This window comes from Leuciscus leuciscus (assembly GCF_965113295.1).
Source record: "Leuciscus leuciscus genome assembly, chromosome: 4".
NCBI lineage: Eukaryota > Metazoa > Chordata > Actinopteri > Cypriniformes > Leuciscidae > Leuciscus > Leuciscus leuciscus.
The window spans coordinates 10,742,033-10,765,535 of NC_138728.1; the positions used below are offsets into that span (position 1 = coordinate 10,742,033).

The 23,503-nt window shown below is 37.8% G+C and overlaps 2 protein-coding genes across 4 annotated transcripts in view; one reads left to right on the forward strand and one right to left on the reverse strand.

Moving 5' to 3' along the window:
* Positions 1 to 23,503, forward strand: part of tmem178bb (transmembrane protein 178Bb) — a 98,214-nt gene that overhangs the window by 5,904 nt on the left and 68,807 nt on the right. Inside the window, exons 1-2 of one of the 3 annotated variants that reach the window (XM_082168549.1) lie at positions 4,350 to 5,413; positions 6,760 to 7,403. In XM_082168549.1, the coding sequence (XP_082024675.1) occupies positions 7,022 to 7,403 (382 nt within the window). In that variant the 5' untranslated portion in view covers positions 4,350 to 5,413; positions 6,760 to 7,021. Of the gene's footprint in view, positions 1 to 4,349; positions 5,414 to 6,759; positions 7,404 to 23,503 lie in introns of those variants that run through there. The other 2 variants (XM_082168550.1, XM_082168548.1) reach the window with 2 other exon arrangements.
* Positions 1,169 to 2,180, reverse strand: mrps33 (mitochondrial ribosomal protein S33). The gene is made up of 3 exons (XM_082168558.1): positions 1,994 to 2,180; positions 1,557 to 1,777; positions 1,169 to 1,462 (listed from the first exon to the last, which is right to left on the reverse strand). The coding sequence occupies exons 2-3, from the start codon at positions 1,769 to 1,771 to the stop codon at positions 1,357 to 1,359; spliced, it is 321 nt and encodes a 106-aa protein (XP_082024684.1). The 5' UTR covers positions 1,772 to 1,777; positions 1,994 to 2,180; the 3' UTR covers positions 1,169 to 1,356.

The following is a 23,503-nucleotide window of genomic DNA, read 5'->3' on the forward strand; positions in this document are numbered from 1 at the left end:
GGATGTACAACATTTTTTGATTTGATGAAATCAGAATTTTATATGAAGACATAACAAATAACAACAGCTGCATGAAATGGCATATTTTTGTTCAGTTTGATCCTAAGAATAAAACTGAGGTTTTCTCCTTGAGTGTAAGCTCCATATTCTCACCATATCATGGTTTATAAAAGTCTGATGTGTCAAATGATATACAAAACAAAGCCGTAATGCACATATTTAAACTTTTAGACAATGTAAAATAAACTGGTCCGATACAAAACTTAGATATTTTTTTTGACTATAATTTTTATGTCAGGCTCTTCAGAGTTAAGCATGGGTACATAATTAAATATCTAGCCAAAAATATTTTCTCATTGTTATTTGTGAAACATCGTAGTATTTGAATAGCATTACTGTTTTGTTTTTGTTTATGCAGTATCATCATCTTTTTATGTACACCTAAAACTGTCTATGCTAATGTAAAGAGTCCTAGAGCTTTATAAAGCCTGTATATAAATGAAACTTAATGTTTGACAGAATAAACCAAAAAATAGGAACTTAATCTGTTGCACAATAATATTTGAGTGATTAAGGAACTGATGACCCTCTTGTGCCTGTGATTTTTGGAGGAAGTTTTTTTTTAAAGATGCAATTTTATCATCTTTATCATATTGGGGGTGGGAGGGGGGATTTCCGAATATAGACGGGTTCACAAAATGGCATGTCATCCACAATCAACGTTGTTGCTACATAAATGCAATGCAAAATTTCCATTATGGGTCAAAAACAATATATGGTGTATTGATTTTTGGGCAAAAATGTAACACTATAATTTAAATTATTGTATGTCATTTATGCATGCATGTCATCTAGGAATGTGCTTTTCTCTCTTTATAACAGTCCATAATCTGAATTGTCTTTTCATGCAACGCAATGGCATTTCAACCATGCATCAATTAAAAAAATTTATAATAATTCATGCTTGTGCGCTTATAGTTTATTATCCCTTTCAGAATTTTCTAATTATTTCTTTCAGTGTAGTCTCAGAAAGACAAACCTCAATGTGTTGGTTAGGTAATCTGAGGATGTTCAATTATGGAAAACTGGCAACACTCTGCAGAAAAGCATAATCAAAACCATATCAATTTTTTTTTTAAATAAGGCTAAATGAAGATGCAAAATGTACAAAAAAAAAAATCATATTTAATTTCCATCACAGATGTCATGTTTCTGTTTTTTGTTTTTCACCACAATCTCTGCTAATATAACGTTGCCACTGTTATAAACAATGTCCCGTTGTCCATACAGGTATTTAGCTCAGTTTATTCACCAGATTCTCAAGTGTCCTTTCATAAATAGCTGAAATGTGTTGGTCTACTTCTTCTTTGTGGCTCTCTTCCCTTCTCCCTTCTTAGGTTTTCCTTTCCCCCGCAGTTTCCTCAAGCGTCTCATTTCCTCCTTGAAATCCTGGTGCTCATCCCTAAAACGTTACCAGAAAAATGTCATCAACAAAAACAGAAGAATTTGAAGATAAAATGTTCATATGTGCACTATAATATTATTCCAGAACCTACCTGAAAAGCCCCAAATATCTGAGCTTCTGGGTCATTGAATAGTAAATCTTGTGCGGGGGGTACCAGTCATACACTTCTTTTCTCTGGGCCGGAGGGGGTTCTTTAAAAAACCCAACCACTTTCATAGACTTGGAATCTGTGTGACGGGACACATCTCCAAATATTCGGGCGCTCAGACGGGCCATGCGCAGGGCATAGCTAGAAAGACCAGCCATCTTCACCTAACAGAGAACACACAGATAAATGCATTAGTTAAATGACACATGCATGCATTAATGGAGATAGATAGATAGATAGATAGATAGATAGATAGATAGATAGATAGATAGATAGATTTAATTTCATATCTTTTAAATACATCATTGCATTTTATTAAAGAGGCTGCATTTGTTTTGTAGACACCTGGGAGATAATTGATCCAAATATTGTTTGCTTACCCTTTATTACAAATCCCGAACGAAGCAGGTGAGGTCCAAAAATATAGACTTTATTGTAACGGCATGTGGACATTAGATACTTAACAATACAGACAATTCAATAACTAGTTTAAATGCTCGTTTATGGTTAGTTGACAGTTCAACCTTCATGCGCTCAAACACACATTGGGGAACATAAAAGATGAGCATGCGCGGAGCAGGTCAAGCACTTCCTCTTATTCTACCGTCTCACAGGTCCTTAAAAACAGTATGTGATATGTCATTCAATATATCAAGTAACACTCATTTTACTCATTTCTAATTTCCCCGAGTTAAATATTATAAAAGCTAATGAGAATATCTTTCTGTAATAATAAGACTTATTGGTGCTACAGATTTCTTTCTTTATTTGTAAAAACTACGGCTTATAGGACCTGGCCGTTGACGATACATCATTACAAAATAAATGAGATTTCGTGTATTCAGTCAGTGATTCGTGACAGTCTATGTTCGTGACTTAATCTTAACACAGCTAAATATTACGTTTAATAGAGTCGAAATACCTTTTTAGCGTTTTTGTTTTGTTTTTGTGTGTGTTTGTTTTGTTTTGGCATCCTCTTTTACTGTGGAAAATGTCTCGTACGTCACAGGAAGTCGTACTCCTGCGAAATCATTCCGTATGCGAATATTTGACGGGATAAAAGTTCTGTCTTGGTAACGTCTTTACATATTTACATAGTTTATGATTATGTTATATAATAATTTAATTATTTAAAATAAACTTTCTTCATATTTATTTAAATTTAACACGAATGTAACTTATAGTTTTTTTCATTAAATGCGTTAACAAGCTGTTAACAACAATGTGAAGTATTGAGCACGAGGTTATTGGATAATTAAATAAAATTATTATTTTATTTTAAATGTATCGAAAATCATTTAAAATCATTATTACACCAGTCAAGGCTTGTGTGACGCACACTAGATTTGCTGTGATATTTTTGTTCACTAGATGGCGATATATATACATTAAAGACATTAAAAAAGATAGAAGCACTGAAGCCGAGATACATACTGTAAATAAATAAATAAATTGATGGACAGCTCTCTGGATTAGCATGACAATCACGTTTTTCTTTTCCTTCCAATGGATGTATCTATTAACACAATTCTGGGGACAAAAAAAGGAACAAGATAACACATCCTCAAATAGCACAAGACAAATTGCCTTGTGTATCGGCTGCATTTTTTAGATTACATTGTTCAGTTTTCACTGTTAGCTGCAAATAAGTTCCAAACAAACTTTGCCTCCCTTAAAATGTAATTAAAATTTAGCTGTCAAGCTGTCATTCATACAGACAGAATTCAATAAAGAAAAGACATCTTTGAATATAAAATAATAGTCAATCCCATGCAAGTCAATATTGTGCAGTTTCAGAGCCATTTAGCAAAATTATGTCACATTCAATATCTGCCAATAGTAGCTATTGCCTAGAACATGACATAAAGATCCACTTAAAGTTTTCCTCAATTCTGTTCACTTCTAGATTAGAAGGACAAATACCTGACATTGTTTTCACTGAAATTGATTTTTAAATGCAAAACATCAAAAATGTTACGTCTCATATACGTATATTTGTTTGTCATAGTCTAATGCAAATAATATTCTCTTTTGTTCACTTTATTGCATGTTGATTTAGTAAGAAAACTTTACACATAAGGTCCCATTAGTTAAAGGTAGGGTAAGCGATTTGTTCCATACATTTTTTTTTGGTTATGCTGGTTGAAAGTCTCTGCACATCCTGATAGCAATCACTAAGTTAAATGTATTTATATGTATATATATCATCCGTGGAAGGCGTAGGCCATAAAATGTTCATCCAATCATCATGTTCGGATAATCCATTAGGTCCGAATGCAATGATATGATTTTTACAGTTCTTCCTGAACCAAAACAACGATATTATGCTGCATTCACGTCATAACTATTGCAATTTGGAAGAGATGGAAACCTGTGGCGTTATACTCGGAGTGGTTCATGACACGAAATTATGCATTTCAATGGCAACACTGTCAATGGCGAAATTAACCTGCAGCAGTCAGGTGTTACAGGTCAGTGCTCTTTGAGTTGTTTATGTTGATTATTGTAATATTATGTGCTTTGAGACACGAGTTCAACGCCATCTCTCATGAAGCTTTTGTTTTTTTGAAGAAGGTGTGGATTTGGAGACGCTCTGAAGAGAGGGTGGGATCTTATGCTTTTAAAGCTAGCTTGCTTTTGCTAGCCGCTGCAAAATTAGTGAATAAACATTAACAATGAGAAATATATTTGTTCAGTATTTATTTTATTTTGTTAACTGTTAATAAATTGTTAATGTTAAGTCCATTTACTAACTAGTAAATGTTGAGATTAGCATTAACTAAAATTAAGAAATGCTTTAGAACTTTTTTCATTGCTAGTTCATGCTAATTAATGTAAGGGAGAACAAATTGAACCTACTGTGTTACCAGAACACATTTTGCATACTAACCAATAAATTGCATATCAAAGGTGAATCAGAGTATCTAAAACATTGAGGCCTATATTAAATAAGTGGCCTGCTAAATGTTGATTTTCCATTAAAACTGCATCTTTACTAACGTATAGCCTCATATATATCAATCTCGTTTACATACACCTACACACAAATAGAAAGAACAGAAGAGTCCCAACATTACCTGAAAGCTGTGGCAATCCAATAAAAAAAGAAAACGTGTACAAGGGCCTCTCTGACTGCTCAAACAGATGCCACCACTCTCATTCATTATTCAGCAATATACCTGACTGCTGTTGGTTCTGGACAGTGCATAGTGGTTTCAAATAACAAACCTTTATGAAGGCTTTTGGTCTGGTGTAGTATCATTTTATAGCGCTGGTGATGCAGAATGACAAAATGAAAGATTCTGCAACCTTTGATTATTTATTCATGAAAGACACTAGTTTACTTCAGTAAGTGTAAATCCTAGAGTGAATGCCAACAAGGCGACTCCAGTTACAGTTCGACACGGAACCAAGAGCAGTAGTGCGACTCCTTTAAGAAGGCGCTTTAATAAACAATGAACATCTCATATTGACAGCATGACATCACCGCTGTTTTTCCCAGACAGAGGCAACATGCACGGATGATGTTGAGACCATATTGTCCGAGGAGGAGGATGCACAATCCGCCAAATGTTCTGATATCGATAGACTCGTTCAAACGTGAAGCTTTTGAGATACGGCGTCGTTGAAAGGTTTGATATTTCCTGCGCAGAGCATTTATAAACGTGTGTCGCTGTTGAATAGGATTATTTGGCAGTGAACATCAGCATATACCGTATCATACAGTCACTGCAAACGCAAAATGGTCTGGAGATGCATTATTGGAGTGGAGTGAACCCGTTTTGTCAGTTTTAATTGGGGTGAGTGCGGAATTTAATTCACTTGATCAGTCTTATAAACGGGGCCCGTGCAATGGATGCAATAAGAGCATTATTCTTAAACATTCCTTTACGTAAATGATCTACTATTGTGAACACAATTAGCCTACTATAAATTCTATTTAAATAACGCTTAGTTAATTTAAGTAATGTCGAGTCATCTTAATAGGCTACATTTCTCTTTAACAGTCAGAAATTTGATAAATGTTTTGTTCAATGCATCCTACATATTCCAGAGAGAATGTAGCCAATGAAAAATAAACCTGACTGCCGCGCGACAGTGCATTTCTATGAAATAGATATGTAACATAAACCGGACAGAAAAAATCTATAGTCTGTCAGCGCCAACCAAAATGGGATGGGAAGGGTTGGGAACCGAAAACCTGTTCTAATTCAGAACCGGTTTTAGCCCATTTAATAACGGAACCGAACGATTTTCATCCATTTCTGCTCTAACGGTCCTTCAGCAATTACCGTCATTAATATTAAAATAATTACATCGTTAATTAGGCTGTTCTTCCGCCTATGCGAACGGAACTAAAATACTCTGACAGACAGTTTCCCGCATTACTAATATTCGCTGAATTTCCCGAATCTTCGCGCGACCAGTACAGTCCGAGAATCACTCTTAAGAGCTGGTTCTTTTTAGTGAATTAAAACATTAAGTAGCATACCAAAAAACGTAGTCCAATTCCCGAACTAATGACTCTTTATGAGCTGGTTCTTTTTTGTGAATTGAAAACATAGAGCGTGAACATTCTAGTCCGATTCCCGAACGAATGACTCGGTTCTTTTTTTAAATGATTCAAAAGAACTTGTTCATCATTGGTCGACTTCTTAAAGACATTTTTAGAGCAACGTAGGTCTCTAATAACTCATATTGTCAGTTGACCACTAGCACAGTTAACGAATCGACAATTAGCTATGCAAAAGACTTAAGAAAACAATTAGACCCCTATTGTCTGTTAGGCTGTATTTGTGATGTAAATTTATAATGACGACAAATAGCCTGACATCCTGGAAGTATCATTTGTAGATGCTTGCAACAGAAAGCGCGTAACTGTTGCTATGGTTACCGCGAATTATCGAGCGCCTGTTTGGACACAGATGAAATCCCGCGCTCTGACAAACTTATAATCTAACTTTTGTGGTTACTGAAACGTTTGCGAACACAATTGAAACGTATATAGCTTACTTGAATATCCACACACACCTTTTCTGACTTCCTTTGTGGGGGTTCAAATCTAAACCCAAAATGAATGGCACTCTGGCTTTAATGCAGCTATAATAACAATGGTTAAAAAAATCTTCCTCTGCTTTTTTTTAAGGCTTGGTTCGTGTGAACGAGGACCTGACTGAATCGTCTTGTTTGGTTTCATCAGTGTAATTGGATGGGAAGGGCTACGGATGGACCTTAAATAAGGCTTATATTTTCTGTCGGGCTTCAGCTCGAGGTCTTCAACAGAAACAGATTCCACTGCACCGACTGATATCAGTTCTCTCAGTCCGCGTGCCCGGCGGGATGCGGGTGCACGTCGAGGAGCTCTCCAAGCTGTTGTGGTGCTGACGCGGCTCTGAGCGAACGCGAGCATGGCTGCTGGGAAGTTGCTGCTCTACGCCGGTCTGTCTCTGTCCCTCTGCGCGCTCGGGATGCTGGCAGTGGCTATGTGCTCCGACCACTGGTACGAGACAGACGCCCGGAGGTACCGAGAGAGGTGCCGAAGTTTCTCCAGCCGCCGGAAGGACCCGGGCTTTATTTACATCCCCAACAACAGCCTCCCTCTGCGGGCGAGCCGCTCGCGCCTGGACCACTGGGAGGAGAAGCTGCTGCTGGCGCGGAACAGACGGCAGCTGTTCGCCATGAGCGCCGCCGATGAGTGCAGCAGGCAGTATAACTCCACCAACATGGGGCTGTGGAGCAAATGCCATCGGCTTGGATTTGATCAAGATATCGAGGACTTCATTCGAAAAGGTAGGACAGTGATGCTTTGTGTCTATCAATGTGAAAGGCAGACGTGATATCATATTCTTATTAGAGTGTTTGCATGGCAGCAGTGTACCGATATTCCTCAACATTCTGGTCAAGGTTTATTCTGAAATCCTTACATTAAAACTATTAATTCAGTCTGAATCGCTTAAAAATATATTTAAACTACTAGTTCTGCTATCTATTTCTAATTTATAAACAGTGTATCTTTTAGATAAACCAATAGGCTGTTTCACCGATATTTTTTATCATATATTCACAATTTTCTATATAATTCAGTGATGGGGTCAACCGATAATTAATCAAGCAACATTTTACATAACAGCCATTCATACTTTAATCCAACAACAACAACAACAACAATAATAATTGTTACATTAAAAAAATTGTTAATTAATTATCAGTTAACCCAGAGAACCCACATTATAGTTGTTATTATTATGATTATATTGGTTTAGTCATTATGTATTCTACAAAATAAAAAATAAAAAAAACTAGTTATTTTCCTTTTTTGTTTAAAGAAATAAAGAAAAAAATCAGTTTTGCATATTATCGTTCACTTGATAAAAACTATCTACAAAAATATCTGTACTGGTCATAAAAAAACAATATCAGCTGATCTCTATTTTTTAAACAAATTTGAGACTAAAGTTTTAAACTTTCCCATTGATGTACACTGAGTGAATCAAATATATTTGAATGTTCAGTATTCAAAATGCAACAGCTGTGATGGTTTCATTGTAATATTTGCATTCTGAACTGTGGTTGGTCTTGAGATTCTCGCATTTATTTTGACCATCCATCCATAGCCAACCAACATAAAGTGGCCTGAAAGTATGAAACTTTAGCACTACTCTTTGCTACCCAGCAAACACATGTACTACTTTCAGAAACAGCAAATCTATTGCATATCTCTTTGCAGTGCAAGATTTGCTAAAACACTGAAACATTTTCATCCATAAACTCTTGACATACACAAATTGATGTCAGCCTTCTAAACTGGAGGCCCATAGGCAATACTGTCCCATTCATGTGCACATACACAAATAATGTGTAACAAACAAAAAATGGAGTTCACCACTCAAGTATTAGCTGTGATGAGTGATGAGTCCTTTGCATATGAAGGTGCAAAACCCTATGGCTAGTCTCACATTATGGGACTTATTATTATCTTCCACCAAACTAAGTTAATTTACTCCTCAATGGTTAGAGGCTTATGTAATGAATATATTAATAGCTACACACACACACACACACACACACACACACACACACACACACACACACACACACACACACACACACACACACACACACACACACACACGGATGTCTATAAATATATCCCGAGCCTCAAACTATGTCAGCCCAAACACTGTAGGCTGTGCTTCAGTCAAGTTACACCAAAACAATAGGCCCAGAGTTGCTGAGAGTCGCATACTCTCTGGTTACACGCTAACCTCTGTCTGCAAATGTGTGCATGTTCTGGGAAAGTAGCAGCACAAAATGCCCTCTAAAATAAAAACAAGCTTAATTCTGCTTATATGAATCGTGTCACCTCCGCTGGTACCTGTGCCTAATGTGTGTGTGTGTGTGCGATTATGTAACAGGGATTTTGTGGTGAAGAGGTGCCCCTGTAGTGCTGTGTGTTATGACTGTGTGCAGTACCAGCCGATTGTGTATTGCACCATCAGCAAAAGCTCATTTAACTCTCTGGGGCACCTGCCAGCCACATACTGCGTGCTGATTTGGGGTGGGGGTTGCATTGATAGAATAATGCAGTGTTATTCTACACCATCTCTACCATTCAACCTTGGGCGATGGGTGATGATGCAAGTAGCAGTTTGCCTGTATGTCCAAAGTGAAGAATCATTAGCTGACTGTTTTTTTTTTTAAACATGTATTGTTCAGATAAACAGCTGTTTCTTTATCTGTGCGTGCTTTGTTTGGTAAATATTTGTCAATAGCCAAGCCATGCGTCTTTATAAATAAATGTGTGAATGCTACCATTACATTTATTTTTTAATGATTATTCATATCATTATCTAGGTTGCAAGCACATCATTTTATGAAATGTGCTGACTGTGCTCATAATGGCATTGCCCATCTCTCAGAGGAAGCTTATTCTCTGTCTCTACCCAGGATCCTCTCTTGGGAGAGAGAAGGAGGAATAGAATGATGAATGAGAGAGCAAAGCAGTAGTGCACAGATAAGGGGTCAAAACTTGAAGTCATTCATTGGGAATGAAAAATGCTCCATTTAATCTAGCTATTGTATTTTTTTGTGGGAATTTAAATTAAAACCTTTTCACAGACTCCAGCTTAACTAGCAAAGATAACTAAAAGTAAGCCATTCGAAGGATGATTCCAGTTAATTTTGTTAAAAAAATGTCGATTGACACAGACGAGACAAAAAATGCACATCTATGAAAATTTAAAGATTTTAATTATACTGTTTCCGAAAATATGACAATATACATATATATATACATTATATTATAAAATATTAGTCACATATTGTGAACCTTCTCATAATGCACTAAACCACAATGAAAAACTAATGCACATTTAAAAAAAAGTTTTCATATGTTGTTTTTTGTTAAACGTTGATGGAGAAATGAATTTACAAAATATTTGAATATTTTGTTTAATTTTGCACTTTCCTGTCAACTAAAATGTCATTTTTGGTGACTGAAATTATTAGTTTTAGTCAGTATAAAACTATAATTAAAAATGTGTTTATTGTAAAATATATATATATATATTTCGTTCAATTATTTAAATATAATTTTTTTGTCGAAAAACAACAACTTTATAGCAGTCTTATTCTCACAACAGCAGTTGCTCGGGTTTTGCAGAACCCCGGGAGTGTGGGATTTGTGAAGAAATGACAGTTCACCTTTAAGAATTGATTTAGCACCATGCTAGAATGTTACTTATATCACTGGTATTATTCTGGAAGATTTCACATTGTAGCAACATATTGCAGCACAGTGGAAATGGTTTATGTTAGTAGTTTGTAGAAAGCCTGCGCAATGGAAAGGATGACAAGAAATAGGAAATGATGCGAAAGATGGCGGCATCTGGAGTTTGTGGAAAATTGAGAAAGTCTATCTGAGTGAGAGTGTGAGAGGAGGGTGAGATCATGCAGAAACAGCCAACCCATCTCATTGTCCACCATCTGTCCCTGCCTCCCAGAGGGACACCCATCAGGGATGATGAAGACATTTTAGACCTGGAACACAATCACAGCGACAGGAGAGTGAGATCCAACCTCCCACCATTAATACAGGCAAACCTAACGGTAGGGAGAGAAAGAGAGAGAATAGAGATGAGAAACACCACAACACATATGCAGTTAGCAGTAAGAAACGGATTACGGACCGAGCCAGTGTAACCTTTAGATCTCAATTGAGACTTCATTTTGCACATTTGGACATTAAATCTCACCTTATTATAAGAAGGGCCCTCCAAATCCATTCTTGCTTAGCAGGCTAGAGCGAAGACAAGGATTGGATTGTACTTGAGTTCTCAAAGGATCTTGCTTCCTTGTTTTCAGTGTTTAAATTGGATGCCATGGGAGGAAGACGCCACACCTTCACAGTTCAAACAGTAAGCCGCACTGGGACTCGGGCGCTGACACTAATCAAATACACAGGTGTTGGGGTGGGATGCTGGTTACATCTCTTGGGAACAAGGAATAGACTGTGCAATGGAGTTTTTATTGCTTTGAATTTCCTCTTACAATGATTTTATTCCAAGGCATATTATATCACAGAAATTGGGTGTGACTTTCAATAAAGTGTAGAGAAAGGGAAAAGCGTTCAGTAATTTTCAAGGCCAGGAGGCATTCAAGATCTTTGGAGGAACTACGCTGAAATAAATGAGGTATCCAATAACCTCCCTTTTCATTTTCTGTTATGGCTTTCATTTCCAACAAATATCCGTATAGTGAAATGCGACTTGACAGAGTGCTTGGACTCAGCCCACGACCAGCAGATCATGATTTGGCCTCAAAGTGCGTAAAGCACCTTCATTAGTGCGGGGAGAATATTTCTCACTTAGTTCGAATAAGACGTACAATTGTGCATTTAAGATATGACAGACTTGAAAATAGCGCACTGCTTGATAACAGCGTGTGTTATATCACTTTCCCCCCTCCTGTTTGAAATTATGCTAATGTGATCATTGGCTACTACGTCGGCAGATATCGAAATTTTTTCATCACACCATGAAAGATCTCTGACCTCTGGGAGATGTCACATGGTCCTTCAATGATTTAACATGTGCTTTTGCTTTGGAGTTTTGCGTGGAGTGTGTGCACTAATCGGAGACAGTTTGGGGGGTTTCAGCTAAAATTCTTTAGAAATGCTAATTTCTCTATTCAAGGCTATTTTTTAACATCCCAAAATGCAACATTCAGGGCACGCATTCGCATGACATCAGTTTTTTCACAAATTCACACTTTGACGATAACAGTATAGTTTTCAAAAACTCCCAAACGCCCCCAAAACGCCATTGTTGTGTAAATGAATGGCCAAAACTCATAAAAAGTTTTCTGTTTTTAGTTGAAAATGGTGTCATGTAAAGGCCCTCTAAGTTTTCAGGCTTTTATTTAATACGTTTTTTGAATAGGTTAATGTGCAAAAATAATAAGTAAGCCATTTAAAAGATGTTAATTTAGTTTCAGTTATTGATAAGTGAACAAAAAGTCTCTAGCTGTGTCTCATTTCGAAGGCTGCGTCTGTTGGAGGTTGTATTTGTCAGCCGCATACGTCATCAAGGATGACTCATTTCATCAAAGTAACCGTTATAAAATAGTTGTAATTTCTTTATGACTTTGGAATGTAATGGTTACTTTACTGAAATGAGGCAATGAAATGAGACGCATGCGGCCGACAAATGCGGCCTCTGGAGGACGCAGCCTTCGAAATAAGACAGCTTCTATCTAAACATTAAATCACATGGTTTGATAACCATTTAAGATGCCGTCATGAAATCAAAATGTATCCTTTTTTACTTTCTTAATTCACATTCCTGGTCTTATTATGCACAATTCATCCGTGCACATTATTCAACATAATTCTTTTTTGTCTTTCATCTAAACAGGACTTGCTCCGCCTCTGAAAGTCTTTCCCTTTCAGGTGGTCATTAAAGCTACACTGTGTAATTTTTTTAGTTGATTCTTAGCAAAAAACACTTAGTTCTTTCAAAAATATATGTGCTCATTAATGTATATTTACTTCTTTCAAGTAATAAAGTATTCTCGTAAGTTTATAATCTGCCATTGAAAGTACATACGGGTGAGGGGTTCGAATGCCGGTCGCCATGTTGCCCCTCCATCTTGAAACTACATTAGCCTAAGAGGGACATACCTGTAAATTCAAGCTTCGCCTTTCGCGCTTTACACTCAGTGACACAGAGACGAATGCGAGGGGGAGAGTCGCCAAGGAAGCGAAAGAGAGAATTAAAACGTCAACGCGACAGGCAAATCAGCAAGACCAAAGTCAATATTGGAGTAACTTTTCCCAGATGGAAAGAGCTCGAGGAGCAAAGATTTTAAAACGGACGCCGAAGTTGCCTGCTTTCCTCTCGAGAGGTAATCCAGCCTATTTGTGTAAATTCGATGTTTTATAGTTGCTTGTCTAACCATAGCATGGTTGTGCATAACGCCAGAACGACCTCTAGTATAACTTGCGTTACTTTTCCTCACGTCAATGGTGAAAAAGTATTGTTTACCTTGTAACATAAATCTGTGCTGCGACGGATCACAGGTGATAGTTTTAAAGGCGCAATTGGACGAAGTCGAACTGGAAGCCATGTTAATCTTGGAATAGTACGGCCACCGTAGGAGTTAAAACGCCCTCGAAATTGAAAGGAACAGAAACTAATATTCACTGGGTAGTCATATACAATTTCACCGCTAGATGGGGGAAAATATCACACAGTGTAGCTTTTAGCCCTTTTGTTTTTATTTGAACCCTCTTCAAACATCTGGCAAATTCTGGTATATAATCTCTATTGCCTACTTTTTACAATACACTCATTTCCCGATAAAAAAAACAAACAAGTCAGCGTCACATTTCACCTGACTTTAAAACGGTTCCTCGATAAATCTGTTATTTTAGAACCATGCCTGGAAATCACTCTGGAAATAAGCCACCAGAATACTTCTCCCTAATTAAAACGTATAATTATTTTCCTGTCACACTGCTGTAGGGCTGTTATAATTTGTCCCTGAATGCTAGAAAGCACAAGCCCTGCTTCTAATATCGAGCTGACAGCCGTCTGTGTTTCGACGGGACTGATAAATGTGGCCGTTTCATTTGGCACCACACCGCAGAATTGATATCGGTGAATGCTGCGTGACCTCAAGTCATTGTGAGCCCTGTTGTTTGTCTTTCTGTTTTCCCTGATGAAGCCTGGCACAGGTCTCCTTCTCACAATCAGCCCTGCGAGGTGAACAAAGCGGAGGCGTGGGGGTTGCCACGCAGGGAACTGGAGGAGGATGGTTGGAGGCAGCTGAGACGCTGAAGAAATACCAGTAGTAATGCTGCACCTGAAAGACAGACAACAGATGTGAGAGAATTGCAGTGGAACTATTGGTAAAATTTCCAGTCAGATGAATGTGACTGCTTTGTGCAATTACAAGCAGAAGTGGAGGGATAAAGAATAGACGGCGAGGGCTGTTAGTCAAGAGGAAATGACACTCGCCCCTCCCCCCTCGTTCGATTCGTCTCACTCCTTCTTGCAGCCCAATTTATATTCTGGCACGCAGATTAGTCTCCTGAAAATGGAGTGCTGATGATTTCACCACCAAAGGATTGCACACTGCAGTGAAGTGAAGGAAGGAACGAGGTAAAAGAATGACCAAAAAGGTGTGTTTTACTCCCTCTTCATTCACGTCCTCCACAGTATTTGGAGTTTCCTTTTACAGAAGTCATCAAGAACGGCTCAATTTTTCCAAATCACTTTCTGCTGCGGTTTCACCGCCAAATCATCTCTGTGGCGTTTAGTTGCTAGTTTTGGATTTGCTGTCTGTGGGAAATATTCTTTTGGAGCAGATCAATCGTAGGGAATCTTTGTAAGCTGAGCCATAACACAAGTAATGCATTTGAAATGGTGAGATAGACATTGATCCATTCAGTTGCTCATTAGTTTGTCATTGAATTTGGGAGAGTGTGATAAACACCGGATGATCTTCACTCAATATGAGAGGGTCAATGCCAAAGCGAAAAGCCTTGGTGCCGTTTAAAATCTGAAAAAGTGTAGGTCAATCTCATGCATTTAGATATATAATATGATAATTAAAATGCTAATAATATTTTTGCCTATTTGGCTATTTAAAATGAATGAAAACTTATCATGGCAATGCAAAATAGGTCATTTGAATATGATAAACAAAGTTGTGGTAACCTACACATTTACCCACTTAGCAGTTGACTTGTCAAGAGACCATTTCAGTTGTTGATACCAATACTAGTGATTTTTTTATCCTTTTATCAATTTTAAAACCACAGCAAAAACGAATATGCTATCGAACATAACCTCTATTTAAAAAGTAAAATATTTGTTTATTAAAGTATTTTCCAAACATGTTATTTCTTCTAGTGTTTCAAGTATTACTCAAGTACCAGTGAGTCATATACAAAATAAGAGGAGTGATATTCCCCCCCCCCCCCCCCCCCCCCCCGCTCACAATATTTTAATTTGATAATAATATTAAAGACATAATAGACATCTCCAGGTAACAGATACTGTAGAATTTTTTTTTAGCATCGACTTGGTATCAAAGTACCGTTACTTTTAACATCTCTACCAAACAGAATGGCAGCAAACACTAGTACGTTTACACTAAGAAGTCAGCAAAAGGTTAAGTGTATTTTTTTCTAACTTAATATGCTGAGAAAACTATAATTAATCTTTAATCTCTATGTGCACACAATCAATTTATCATAATCTTCATTTTCTTAAGTATTTTATTTACCAGTAAAAAAAATGCCCTTAAATCATCATTAAAACAAGATGAATTTGCTTGAGAAGCAAAACTCTTTAAAATAATAGGATTATTATAAGACTTGTTGTTTTCAAATAATCTTGATTGTGTTTTTAATACCCCGCTGGCAAAGCATTTTGAAGCACAAGTAAATCTTGTTGAATTTATGCTAAAAACAATATAAAACCATAAAACATCCACAAATGAATAAACTGCAAACAACACAACAAACACATTCTCTACATTTACATATTAGATGCTTTAGAAGGTTTTAATATCTTTGAATTCTCCAGTAAATCTATCTTGTTTAAGGGATGTGCAGATAAAAATACTGATTAAGAAAGTGTTTTTGCGCCGCTCAGTCTTTACTTCCTGTTATTGGCTATGAGTCTAAATAGGGTCGATTGAGCGAAAGCTGGAATCCAGACCTGATCTCTGATGTATAAGCCCTCCCTCCTCCTGGTGGACGCCCTTCCTCTTTCTCATCCCCTCTTCCTCACATCCTCTCGTTTGATCAATGGTTCATCAGAAGGGCTGGACTTCAGTTGGGTTCAGCTCACGGTGCAATGACACCAATCAGCAATCCATTCAGGCCCGAGAAAGACAAGACGCTTGTTAAAAGCTCTGTGGGAGAGAGCAGGCCGATTCTAATGAGAACCACGTCCAGCGCAGCTGCCGGGTTGAATGAGAGCTTTCAGGAAGCCGACAAAGCAAGAATTATGGCACACGGAGGAATCACACAGCTGCTTCTGCTTCTTGGGCCGAGCGTGTGAAGGGCGTGCGAGGTGTCTCAACTCGCCCCGTGGAGCGCGTGAGCCGTGTTAAGGTGTTTTACTCTGTGAGTGACGGATGGAGGCAGTTTGTTTTTCTTTCCTCACTGAGGCCGACAGATAAGGCACAAGCAGAAGGTTGAGTGACGTCATCTGTCAAGATGTGTGGAATAATTCTCTTGCTTCTGTTGTCGTGGCAACGTGAAGACACCTGACAAATTATATTCTGCTCTCTGATGCAAGCGTTTGGGTTCGGTCCCCCCCTTTCCTCCTCTCTAATTGCTTTGGTATTTGCAGAACGGGCCTGGAGAGACAGAAAAATGTCTGTGTGTGTTTACGTTTCCCATGAAAGGCCAAACATCTACCTGAATGGATGAGTTTGATTGTTGCACTATATCAGTGCATTATGTCAGAAATGGGGAGTCATTCCACCAACTACTGTCAAATATTTCTGTTTAAAACGATACACATCGCCTACTGTGTTTTTACTGTGTGGGAGAAACTTATGAAACCTGTCAAGAACATGTCTGGGTCATGGTTCACCTCAAAATTACAAGAAAGACACAAGAAAATATTTTTTGCTTAAAGAAAAGGAAGTCTATTTTAAGCCCATTATGATTTTTTTGTGTGCAGTATATACAGTATGTTCTATCTATCTATCTATCTATCTATCTATCTATCTATCTATCTATCTATCTATCTATCTATCTATCTATCTATCTATCTGTCTGTTTTTTATTTAAATAAAAAAACATTGCATTGTATTTAATAAAATAGATTTAGAAATGATTGCATTACATCAAAAAGTACTATAATACAGTGTCATGTTACAATAAAGATAACCATCGAGAACAATAATTATAACAAACATGAAATACAAAAAAAAAATTGACATTACGTTGATGTTTTCTCCATTAGGTCACCTGATGGAGTTTTTCGGTTCCTTGCCACTCTTGCCTTTGGCTTGCTCAGTTGGGGATATTTGGGGATAATTGGGGATAGTTAATTTAATTAATCAATCAACAATACTATTGATCAGCATTACCAAACGTGGACGTTTTCCACTAGATACAAACATTGATGTATTTTTTTATTTAAAGAGGCTACATGCGATTTTCTGAAATTTAAACTCGCGACTGACACCTGTGGCCAAAAAACGGAACTGCTCTTCCTTTCTGCTCGCTCTCGTACGTGCACACTTCACAAGTCATCCGCTGCAAAGAAGTCAACATTATGTTTACAGAGGTAAGAACAGTCAAATACATATATTGTTTGAGAAACTAAGTTTGTTTGCTGACTAGCGGTGGTGGCAGAGTGATCTGAAACGTTTAACATGAACGCGCTTGACGTCACATCCGCAGACAGCGCGGGAAAATCCGACCCGACAGAAAATAGGAAAAATAGGATACAGGCTTATAGGTGCACCCACTGTGAGCGGACAAGGTGTCAGTATGCTCATCAGGAGATGTTTGAGTCATAAATGGTCAAATAAAAAGGCTATTGTTACGTTTATTTTGGGGAAAAAGTTGCATATAGCCTCTTTAATACTGTGAAGCTGCTTTGATACAATCTGTATTGTGAAAAGCGCTATGTAAATAAACTTGACTTGACTTGATGTTTGTGGAGAGAATGTTTGTAGGCCTAAGTGTCATGACAATCATGTCAACGTTTAAAAAAATTTAGTGGGTTCGGCTAAATTTTCTATATGCAAAATATATCTTTTTTTCCTATGATGAAATGTGATCACGACATGTTTTTGTGAGTTTTACCCATGCATGTGAATATACACCTTGAAGTTTAAAAAGTCATAACACAAAATTCAGTGTGCATATCATATCGGCAAAGGGTATGAATTTTGATCAACTCCTCCGAGAAGATTTTACTTAGATAAAGCATAACATGCTGCTTAAATAATCGATAGTTGACTAGTTGTCTAACAACCATAATGACCCATCCCTACTGTGAGATGAAACAGAACAATCTACATTAGTCATTCATAAAACACCCTCCATCCACGACTGCTTTATTATAGTTATTGTACCACTGCACGCTCAAAAGGTGTTAAAATGAAGTGAGGTGGGAAATCGCCCCAGACAAATTAATATGCTGTGTTGACAAAATAGAGCTCAAACCTTTTTCACCCGTGTCACTGTTTAAACGTTCCTTTATACTTCATTTACTTTCATTTTGACTTTGTAAGCACATTTTCACACTCTTTCAGCCGCTGCAGCATATGTTGTTGTAGTAAGGCACTTGATAAATGCATCCATACAACTTTGAGTTTTCTAATTATCAGCTCTCCCTTTGAAGCCAACAGGAAATCAGAATTGACCCCATTTACTTTCTTAACCCATGTTCCTGGTCTAATAGTGCAGTATTCATCATTTCACGTCATTCAAAAGAAAAGAAAATTCTTTGCCTTTGTAATCTTTAATCAAAATCTAATAACTTGCTCTGCCTCTTAAACAACTTTCCATTTCAGCTGAAGTCACTTTGGCTAATGTTAACTGCTATCTGAATAGCTATAGACATTGTTTTATGCTGCTTTTGTACTCATAGTTATCGCAGTCATGTCATACTGGTTATTGTTAACGCAATAAAGTGAATGGGAGTAATATGCATTATTTGGATAAGGTGAACTTGACCTTTAACCTTCACATCCCAATCCCAATCTCAGTTCCCAATTGATAGAGAGTAAGAAATTCCTGGGACCAAATTTCTTAACAACTGACTGCAAACATGCATTCAGGACTTGCTCAGTTCTGGTATGAAATGGCCACTTTTCACGATCTAATTAATTATAATTGGATAAAATCAAGTCCCGCCTTAAATTTTTTATTTTTTACTTGCAAATATTTCACGTTACAGCAGTAAAATGACGGATGCAGTTTCAGCTCGAAACAAGCCATTTACTATTATAAGAATTCAGTTGTTTCCTACACTATAGATGACATCCCACATTCCATATCACGCCTGGAATATGCAATAGACCTTTTAGGTCCATGTCAAAGCATAAAAGAATCAACAGAGGGCAAGCTCGCCAACAAACCCATTTTTACCGTTCACTTGGGTGCATTTAAGCTTCTCTCCTCAATGTCTGAAAGGCCCATGTAATCAACACCAGGAAGCTGGATAAGTAAAGCCAGCTTTCTTCCGTTCCTTTTTGATGCATTAGCGATAGCAGCATTAGCATTTCAAGCTTCCTTATAGAAGAATGTGGCCAAAAACACGGCACGCACCCCCTTTAAATGCGAGCAAGCGCCTGATAGCTACCTATTAAGGATCAGAGGGGCTTTGATCTTCTAAGCAAAGCTATAGTACACAGAGAATCCGGTCTCAAACCCTCTTTGCTACTTAAAACTTAAATAAGCCGCAAAATTCAGGTTGTTGTCAGCCTCTGATATCCACCCTCCAAGGCCAAAAGGGACCGTGTCATGTATTAGACATTATCAGCATTGCTAACGGACTGCTTGAAAGGAGAAATGCATGAGAAATTATATTGATTGACTGCAGTAGTAGTGTAATCTATACACTAGTATCTAAAAACGAAGCTCCCAGATTCTTCTCCAGGCCTGTCTGAATTCAAGACATGTGCATTTAAAGAGCAGGGAATTCATTTAAATCTTTTATACAGGGGTCAAAGTTTAGTTTGTTAGCATGAAGTTAGCCCCAGATGCCACAACACCATTGTGGGGGGGAGCATTTTTTTCCATTGATGGCGATTCAAAAGTAGCTATGACTTCTGAAATAGAATTGAAAATGAAATTACAAAAAGTACCAACAATTGCACCATTAATAATAATATAATATAATAATATAATATAATATAATATAATATAATATAATATAATATAATATTATATTATATTATATTATTAATGGTGCAATTGTTGGTGAAAACCCCTTTACAAACATTTTGAAGATTTAAAAATAATACGTTATAATTGCCTATTTATAATTGCCTATAGTGACCAATTTTTAGGAGGACTCTTACATAATAATTTCTTGGTCCTGTAAAAATGTCTGTCCAGACAGAGAAATGAGGGTAGTGACAAATATGTGATGAAACTTCTGGAACATGGAGACAGTCAGCGGGGAGTTGATGTCTCGGTACACCTTTATAAGACGGAAAGCCTCAGGCGATGAGCAGACCGCTCAGATGAGCAGACGACTTACGGATGTGAAACTGAACATCCACCTTTTTTTTTTCACATTTTCAAAGGTCTGCTGTCCAGAGGGCAAACTGACAAGCAGAGAGCAAGAAAACAGCAGAGGATCGATATTGGCATGACAAATAGCGCCACAACACATGCGGCAAAGGGATAGATGTCTGTGTAGAGTTTGAGGACCGTAGAAGGTGTGGACTAAATAGAAATCAAGAGCACAGCATCATGTTTCCATTTTTACCTGGGAAGACGGAGGAGGAAAACGAGAGTACTTGGAGAAGGGAGATGGAATTCTCTCTCGCCTCAGGGAACTGCCATTAAATCGCTGGGCTGTAGGCAGGCGGTCATGCTGCTGTTGCTAGGTGCTCGCTTCTCCTCAGCTTGTGCGAGCAAACCTCCTGCTCCATATGTCCTCTATACACTAAAATCCTCAAATGGAGTGATTTGGCTTTCCTTTGTCTGTGGTGTTTGCTCATACTTGTGGTTAGTGATTTTTCAAAATCTCTCATTTTAAATAGTTTAGTATCTTCTTTTGTGGACTTGGAAGTGGGATCTTTTGACAAGCAGCAACAAGAACACCCTAGTAACCACCTAGCAACAAATAACCATCTAGAACACTACAGAAAGCACATAGCAACATCCTAAAACTGCTTAGAACACCTGCATAGAAACACCCTGACAACCAGCTATAACATTCAGATTGTGGTTGAGAGTTTGCACAGGAAAGCACCACCCCCATAATGTAATATATAACATATAGAATCATTAAATCATTTTAAATAAAAGTGTAGTTTAAAAATAAATTATACTTTACCTACAATGAGCAACACATAGTTTGAATAGCATCTTTGCACAAGGGGGAAGAAAATGTATAAAATGTATTATTTACCTCATTGTCTTTTGCCAGTTAACTGGAATGCAAAGTGATGCATTTCCATAGATTGGCAAAAATATTGCTCAAATGTTTGTGTTTGCACACACATACATATAGCACACATACGCCTTCCTGTTGCCTCATTACGGGTGAAAATGGTGCCCTCACTCTCTTTCTCATTTGCTCTGCGGGTCCCCAGCTGATACATAATTGAATATACGGTAACGAAGTTCGTGAGAAGGGCAACCAGTGACATCAACACACCCAAAACTAAAGTCTCAGGGGGCCGACAGTCTCCTCATCGCTGCTTATTTAAAGACTGTCAGTCAACCTGCAGTGAACACCTTAGGGATATTACTGCTGTTTGCAGCTATAAGCACATCACAAAAACTAAAGGATCTCTTTTACCTTTTAACAACAAACCAGACATGCAATTCACAATAGCTTATGAAAGCATGCTGGGGGAATGGTTTAATTACTAAAGCTAATTATAAGTGCCAATTACATAATTATTTGATTTTTTGTGCACTTCTGATGTTGCTCTTCTGCTCTTTTGATGCTCCTCTTGATATAAATAAATGTTGTGATGTTATTTCCATCAAGAGGTGCATCAATTTTAGGTCAAGATCTTGTATTGACAATGCAAGAGTCAAGCACTCTGTAAAGTCTCCTCCAGCAAATCCCAAAGACTTTCAATGAATTTAAGGTCTGGACTCAGAGGTGCCAGTTCATGTGTGAAAATTGTTCTTCATGCTCCCTCACAACCATTCTTTCACAATCTGAGCCTGATGAATCTTGACATTGTCATCCTGAAATATGGCCATGACGTGTCATCCTACATGGTTGTTTAAAAAATGAAAAGCTACACACTCCATCAATTAGGGTTAGAAGAACTGATGCCAAACATATAACATGCTAGAAACACAATAATCACTGCAATAATGATCCAATCACAGACTCTTAAGCATTTGCCAATTTAAATCCAAACAACTTTTTTTGGGCCAGGCAGTGTATATTGTGAAAGCAACATCAGAAGTGCAAAAAAAAAAAAAAAAAATGTTAGTCTGAATGTACTAAGTCATTGGCTCTCAGCTTTAGTAATTAAACCATTCCCCCATTGCCATCTACAAAATCTCAGCACTACACCGAAAAACCAGCATCTATACTCTGTCATTACACCGCCAGCAAGATCAACTGTGAGCGTCGGATATAGAAACTGATTTTTATGTCGTTTCTTTTTGCCCTCTGCTGAGACAGCTGTAAATATACCTGTGAAATCAGGGAGAAAAAAAGGAGAGAGTCATGCGAGAGAATTCAAGAGAGGGTGGAGAAGTTTTGCAGGCTGCCACAGTGGCGGTTCTCTCTCCACTGGTGTGTTGAGGGAAGAAGCTGATAACTGTCTGTCTGCTTGTATCGCTCAGAGACTGGCAGCAGCAGGGTGCCCTCTGGGTAATTGCCTTTCCCCTGTGCTCTCTATAATGCCTCTGCTGCTCCCCATGCATGTACATGAGTGCAAAAACATACTTACATAAACACTGACACACAACCACTTGAAACGGCAGCAATATATTCAGAGTTTTAATATAATACAGAGCGGTTCAAGGACACGTAACAAAAACTAACAAGGGCAGATTGTGATAGGCACAATGTTAATGAGGTTCACAGCAAGAATAACAGCTTACAAAATGCTCTCGGAAACTTGAAAAATCAGACAATTTAATCCAGAGAAAGCGTAGGCGGAAACTCAGAAAAATCAAAGCACCGATGAAATCGGAAAGCAGCCCAACGACTGCTTTCAGTGGGATGAATTTGGATCCAATCTGCAAAAATTCGCAGGCTCAGTCTGGTCTAAGGTGGAGCCCAACGGAAATGACAGACTGCCAGTGCCCGGCTAATTTGGTCTGATTGTGTTTTGCTTTCATCAAGTGCATTTTGCAAAGGCACTCAAAACACAAACACATTAGGAAACCTCTCGCGTATTATGAGCAAACTCTCCCTCTGAGTGCCAAGCCCATAATTATCAACAATCAAAGATTACAATTGCCTATCTAATCTGAATATTATTTATGGACGGCCATTAAGAGTTTTGCGGCATACATTTTGCATGTAATAGGCAATTGTTGATAGCAATTTTGTTGTTTTTTTGTTCAGTCAATCAGCGATTGGGCTTTAAACCAGAGAGGGTCCCTCACTCCGCTAACGATACATTATAAACCTGATTAATGCTATTAAAGTCACATTGGTTCAGACGATAGAATCAGGGGACACAATTAGGAGGAG

Excerpts from the sequence above, each read along its gene's own strand:
- mrps33 (XM_082168558.1), bottom strand. The coding sequence starts at position 1,771 with ATGGCTGGTCTTTCTAGCTATGCCCTGCGCATGGCCCGTCTGAGCGCC. Across the intron at positions 1,463-1,556 it reads AGATATTTGGGGCTTTTCAG|GGATGAGCACCAGGATTTCA; the intron begins GTAGGTTCTGGA and ends GTAACGTTTTAG.